General features: G+C 40.9%; 1 protein-coding gene across 2 annotated transcripts in view; it reads left to right on the top strand.

The window, feature by feature from the left end:
- Positions 1-7054, top strand: part of KCTD20 (potassium channel tetramerization domain containing 20) — a 26849-nt gene that overhangs the window by 15440 nt on the left and 4355 nt on the right. The window contains exons 1-4 of one of the 2 annotated variants that reach the window (XM_007467268.1): positions 182-341; positions 2907-3180; positions 5566-5668; positions 6033-6153. In XM_007467268.1, coding sequence (XP_007467330.1) covers positions 182-341; positions 2907-3180; positions 5566-5668; positions 6033-6153 — 658 coding nt within the window. Of the gene's footprint in view, positions 1-135; positions 342-2906; positions 3181-5565; positions 5669-6032; positions 6154-7054 lie in introns of those variants that run through there. The other variant, XM_007467269.1, reaches the window with a different exon arrangement.

Below are 7054 nucleotides of genomic sequence, written 5' to 3' on the forward strand. Positions count from 1 at the left end.
CCGGAGCCTGGGCTCCCAAACGGGAGAGGCCACGACAGTGAGGGGCCCGCGTACCGCAAAAAAAAAAAAAAAAAGAATGAGAGCTGTCAGTCCTCTAGGAGAGAGTTCTAAATCATGCATATTCCTGTCTTCCAGGATTTCTTCCTGATCAAGCAGACAGTTCAGGATACACAGTCCAAGGATGAATGTTCACCGTGGCGCTGAGACCGACAGGTTATTGTGGCAGGAGGCCAGCTGCCTGATGGATGAAGCCTCAGCTGCAGCCCAAGAAAAAGAAGCAAATAGCCCGGCTTCTTCTGGTGTTCAAAATCTTACTTATCCTCTAGGTCCCAGGAATGATGGTACGATGATTAGATCTTGACTAAATCTGGAGGGCTTTCTGACTCCTCAGCACCTATTCTGCCCAGAAGGCATAAATGTTCTTAATAAATAAAATATCCAGTTAATTTGCTTCGCTTATATACCACAGTTATATAAATCTATCACAAAAAACCTCCACTTATTTAATCAGTTTAGTACATCTAACTTGGTAATGGTATAAGAAAAATAGTCTTAGGCTTGGAGCCAGAAGACAGATTCACATTCTAGCTCTGCTGCTTATCAGCTATAACCATGGATGAGATCCTTAATCTTTCTGAGCCCTGCTTTCTTAATCTAGAAAACAAGGTTGTTAATAATTCTTCTTACCTCACAAGGCTAGAAGACTGTTGAGTTAATGGATGTGAAGCCTCTTGGTAAATTGTCAGGTTCTTTTTAACTTTTAATGAAAACAATAGCAACAATAATAATAGCAATTACCATTTATTGAGCACTCACTGTGCTAGAAACTTGACTGTTTTTAGATCAAGGGTGGCAAACTGGTCAAATCTGAACCACTGCCTGTTTTTGTAAATAAAATTTTGAAACACAGTCATCATGCCCATTTGTTTACATACTGTCTATATGGCTGCTTTCCTGCTATAGTGGCAGAGACTGTGACCCACAAAGCTCAAAATATTTACTTTTTAGCCTTTCACAGAAAGTTTGCTGATCCCTGCTTAGATTAATCCTCCTGTTTCAGATGAAGAAACTGAGGCTTCAAAAGCTTAGGCATAACTTGCTCAGGTTCACACTGCCAGGAGGTAGGGGACTGGGTGGGATTTAAACCTCTCCCTTTCCGGCCAGCGTTCGCTGTTATTTTATATATATCAACGGACAAAAAAACAGAGTGTGACTGCCACCCTAGAGTGCCCCATTACGGAGAATTTATGCAATGAGTCTCTTTTCCTACTCACCCATTTAAGCAGGGTGGAATCTGAGGCATCCTTCAAGAATCAACCCAATTTAATTGCGTCATAGCTGGGGGAAAATCAACTGCTCTAAAGAACTGAATAAGTTAGGTGCCTACTTTCATTTTTAAGAATAGCACTTCGAGTGTTGAAAGCCTGTCTTGGTGATTAAAGCGTTTCTTGCTACAAGCTTGCCCATGGATTGTGTGGAAACGTAGCTCTTTGTAAGTTGAAAATTTATCAGAAGCTCTAGGATATGATCCCTAAACAGGATTTTGGTCTAGATTTTGGTTTCCTTTTCTCTAGAAGCAATGGGGAAAAAATTGAGTGTACTCAAGCTACCAATGAATTATTGTATACAAACTTAAAATACATGAAGGGTGGGAGTGAGACATTAAGTTGTATCTATAACATTTTCTTTCCAATGTAGGAAAATGTTAGCTAGCCAAATCTAGGTGATGTATACATATTGTAGTAACTCTGCTTTGGTATATTTGAAATTTTTCATTAAATAAAAAACATTATTTTAATATTTCAGGAGAACTCCCTATTTAAAAGAATCTTCTAAAAAAAAAGTACAGCTATATAATAAAAACATCAATTAAAAAAAGAATCTTCTGGTAATCCTTTTGAAAATACTTTCCCCTGATTCTCTTCTATATACATCCAGATTTCATATATTTAGTTTTAAGCCTTTTTACATGATGTGGTATTAATACATTTTTAAGTGCTCTCACATACTTTATTTCAGTTGATAGTCAAACCAATCCTGTGAGGTAGGTGGAGTGAACATTATTTTCATTTCACAGATGATGAATCAGGTTTAGAAAAATCAAATAAATTACTTAAAGAAAATGGCTCTTTGGTTATACTAGGACAAAAACTCAGGTTCCATGAATGAATTCTAATCCAGGACCATCTGCACTGGAACTTTTCTTTTGAGAGCAAGACCTGCCTGTTCAAAAAACGGTGTTGGTAATGTTAGGATTCTCCTATGTGTAGTGAAAATGCATTTTTCAGTGAATTTCTAGGAAAAGTGACAATTAGAGACTATCACTATCCTTTCTGGAAAATAACATTTAGAAACGTTTTTTAAGAATGTGGAAAACAAATAGTTTTGGCTAACAGAGTTATCAAGTTCCTTAAATAAAACACAGGAAATATGAGTGTTATTTGGAGATAGAAGTGAAAACAGAAATAAAAAAGCGATGCCTCTGTGAAACAAGACTAGGGAAGGTTAAGCAGTATGGCAGAGGATTGCTTGTTTTCCACAGAAATGCTTCTCTAGTGTTTAATTATTTTTAACCATGTGTGTAGTTTACTTTAAAATTGTTCAGTTGTTCTATTTTAAAGTGTAGGCATTACTGCCTTGATTCTCTCCTCCCCAGCACACACACATACACACACACACACACACACACACACACACACACGAAAAAGTTCAGGGGGATCCAGTATGAGTCTCTAGTTTGTGTTTTTTCTTTACGTGTTTTAGGCAAGAGTTTTTGCGTAAGCATACTTAAAGTTTGGGTTTTTTTGTTTGTGTAATGGTTTTTGTTCTTGTTTTTTTTAAAGAGGACAAGGTTTATTTTTCCCCAGGGCGTCAAGTTATTTTGGTTTGTTTGTATGATCTTTTAGACCTTCCACTTGACTCTCCCTCTCAGCCAGCAAATCTTCAGTTCCCTCACATGATGCCACTTCCTGAAGACATCAAAGGCTCTTGCTTCCAAAGTGGGAATAAACGGAGCCATGAACCCTTCATCGCTCCAGAACGATTTGGAAGCAGCACTGTGGGCTTTGGCAGTAACATTCATTCTCAGGCACCAGAGAAAGTGACACTTCTCGTAGATGGCACACGTTTTGTTGTCAATCCACAAATTTTCACTGCTCATCCGGATACCATGTTGGGAAGGTAATTGATAATAATTTCCTTCCAAATTCACTCTGTTCTCTGTGAATAGAAATACCTGCTATTTGCTTTGCATTAGATTTGAGCATAAAAACATTTCATTGCTTATTTTTCTACCTTCATACTTTTGCGAGACAGAGGACATAAAAACCTTATATGTGTTGGTGATTTTGGGGGGTGGGTACTTTCATTTACAAAGCCAGTATAGTGAAATAAGCTCCCCTACAAAAGGGAGTGCAAAAGGTCCAAATGGTGTCAATTTCTAATGGCTCCACTACTATTCAAGTTTTCTGAAACTGGATCTTTGTATCTGGCTGTTTTGTTTGATGATTGCTCTCTTTATTCTTCGTGTTCCTTCATCTGTGTTCTTCGTTCAGACTATAGTCTTACCCTCCCCTCACCATCTCCTGCCTCCAGCTTTTTAGGGTTAGAGTTCAGGAATGGAAGGAGTCTACTGAGGAGGAGCACTGTCCAGGAAGTACTTTTAGAGCCTGGGCTGGGAGTTAGGAGATCTCTTTCTGGCCAACTGTAGACCTTGACATGAAGAGCAGATTGGGATAAGAGTGAAATCATTTGAGTGATACACACACAAACATTTGGCTTTTGAGGATTTCATCTAGTACTTGAAAGTGGATCTAACCTCACTCCGACTTTGAGCTAATTTGAACTGAATTAGAAATCAGAATGGACCATACTAACTTGCTGAATTTTAGGCTAAGTGGAATCTAGCTGTTCAAATATGTGTGTACTTAAACATATACATACAAATGCATGATGAACCATTTTTAACCAGAGCCAAACCTATATATTTCTTAAACATCTGAATTAAGATAGAACATTAAAACATTTTCTAAATTGGCCCTATATCAGACTTGACTTCATGTCCTCAGTCTTGGTATCGCCACCATTTCCCCCCAGGCCCTTCCAGAAAGGCATTCCTCAGGGTAGGCTGTCTGTCTGAAGTAGGTTGCCTCCAAAAGTAGCGCTCAAGAAAAGAAAAGCAAGCATTTTCTGGGTAATAGACCCCTTTATCTACATGGTTCATCAGCTGAGTCAGCCGAGGTCATGAATTCTGAGTTTCTTAGGTTTGTTCTGTCCTGTGGCTACGTAAAGTATTCATAAGCCTAGCCAGTGAGCTTACAAATGTGGGCCACTGGTCACAAGGGGGACAAAGTAAGAAGCTGAGAATGGATTAATGCAGATCCGTGCCACTACTGGATGAATGACTCTGAGGGGGGATTATATTTATGGCATGTTCACTATTTTGATCCATAGCTGTCTCGGCTACACTTCAACCGGAACATTCCAGAAAAATGTCAGCATCCTTTGAAGACTGCTTTTATCTAAATGGATTTCTTATGTGTGGTGTAGTGATTTGGAAAGCATGTGAGTCTTTTTCAGATCTTGGAAAACAGCCAGTTCAGGGTGGAGGATAACAGTTTTGAACAGTTGGACAGCAGGGCTTCCCAACAGGTTAAGGAAGGAAAAGGCAGTGAGTCCCCAGTGGGCCAGCTGAAGGTACCAGCACCTGCCTGTCCTGGCTTCTCCTTCCACAGCTCCTACACAGACGTGCAGCAGGAGTAGTAGAAGTCATGGGGCCAGTTTTACTGGAGGGGATCTGAGAGAGAGAGGAAGGATGGGAAAAGATGAATGTAAAAGCAAGACTTCCTCCCTGTGCCCTCATGAGCTCTGAATTCATGCCCAGAGCAGGCCTGCCTCTGAAGTATGTCAAATTGCTGATGATCCTAATACCTACCCTCCTTTTCTACTTGACCTGAAATTCCTGTCATTAGTTACTCCTTGGATTGACGAAGAGCATTTTCCCCAGAGTTACGCCATTAAAATCTACCAGGAAAGGGAAAGCAGTAACATCTGCACCTACTAATACAGATTCATCTATCAGATTAGATATTGAAAAGCAAAACTCAGAAATATCAAGGATGGTGTGCTGGATAGGTACATGCTGATGGGTGAGGAGGAGGAGACGCTGTCTTCCTGAGCTGCCAGTGCGTGGGCAGGTTCCTGGGCGCTGCGGAGGGCGTGAGAGGCGACTGTCACGCCCTCCAGACACTTTCCAAGGGCCACCTCTGCAGGTGCTGTTCTACTTTCTTTGCTGTCACAGAAGCTCACTATGGTGGACTGTGAGGGCTTGCTGCTTTGTTCCTCTTGTACTCAAACACTGAAAGCAATTGCTGCCCTCTTTTCCTATCTGAAGGGAGTTTCCTAAGACTTGAGTGTGTCGTATAGGGGTTGAGTCTTAGTGCTGTGTTTTTAACTTACACTGAAAGAGTGGAACGGAGTCTTCCAGAATGAGGTGAAGAAGGGAGAAGTCTCATCTGTGAAGAATCCTGCTGCAGCGGGTAACGTTGTTGCCTGGGTGTCTTTCAGGATGTTTGGACCAGGAAGAGAGTACAACTTCACACGGCCCAATGAGAAGGGCGAGTATGAGATTGCCGAAGGAATCAGTGCAACTGTATTTCGAACGGTGCTGGTGTGTAGTGGCCTTCTTGTTACATCATCTTCTCTGGGGGCGTGCATGGTCAGAAGCCTTGAGAGTTCCATCAGACTGTGTTCTGACTTTAGGGTTTCTCATTTCTAGTTATTGCCTTTCCCACTTTATTTTCTGTTTCTATAATTCTTAAGTCATTCTTGCTCATGTGAGCTCAGTCAGGTATCAAGTTGTGATTAAACATGTCAAGATGGCCAGGAGCCACTTTGCTATTTAATGAGTCACCAACTTGGTGATAGTTCTAGTAACCTACCACTTTAATAGAACCAGGAATGAGTAGGGGGTTGAAGAGGGAATTTTTCATGTTGTTCTTTGCCTACATTTCTTCTTCCTAATTTATTTATAGGATTATTACAAAACTGGTATCATCAATTGTCCTGATGGCATCTCTATCCCAGACCTTAGAGATACGTGCGATTATCTCTGCATTAACTTTGACTTCAACACTATCCGATGTCAAGATCTGAGTAAGTGCAGGAGAAGCTGCCAGCTGCGTTTGAGCAGCTGAACTTTGAGTGTGCTTGGAATTGACATTTTTTATTACTAAACAGAAAGCCTTTCAAGTGTGGGTTGAAAATCATCTGTAGAGGCAGAGATGTGGTACTAACCATTCCCTCTCTTGTTTCAAAGCTCTGTGAGAAGTGGAGTAAACAAGAGAACATGTAGTGGGTTCTAAGTCTAGCTTGACCCCGTGAGTCACCAAGCTAATTGCTTCCCCTCTTGGGACCTTGGTGTCTCAACTCTTTAACAAATAAGGATACTGATCCTCAGATATGAGGGAAGGTTCACTAATAAAATCACACAACATAAATTGGCTGGGTTCTTCTTACAGTTTATCATTATTATTAACTTAGTGTTTAAGTGCTTTATGTATGTGAACTTGCATAAGTTTCACAATTAACCCGTGAAAGATAGGTGATAATCTCACTTACCAAATGAGAAGATGGAGAAATTAGCTTGTTCAAAGCTCTAAACATTAAAGCTGGGATTAGAACTGATTGTCTGAATATAAACTCCATGCACTTATCATTACCTAGGCTTCCTGAAATGATTTTAAAATTCTTTGAAGTTCATGGTACATTTCCCTGCATAGTCCATGAAGTTCTCTAGATGTGTGGTGTCTCTCTGAGTCTAGTACACACTTAGAGCAAGTCTCTTTGTGTCACCAAACTTGATATCATTCCTCTTCTGTGGTACTCTATGAAGTTGCGATCCAGAGCATCTTCAGAAGAGGTACTATAAAGAGTCATCCCCGGGCCTCCCTGGTGGCGCAGTGGTTGAGAGTCCGCCTGCCGATGCGGGGGATACGGGTTCGTGCCCCGGTCTGGGAGGATCCCACATGCCGCGTAGCGGCTGGGCCCGTGAGCC

This window comes from Lipotes vexillifer, unplaced genomic scaffold, assembly GCF_000442215.2.
Source record: "Lipotes vexillifer unplaced genomic scaffold, Lipotes_vexillifer_v1.1 scaffold528, whole genome shotgun sequence".
Lineage (NCBI taxonomy): Eukaryota > Metazoa > Chordata > Mammalia > Artiodactyla > Lipotidae > Lipotes > Lipotes vexillifer.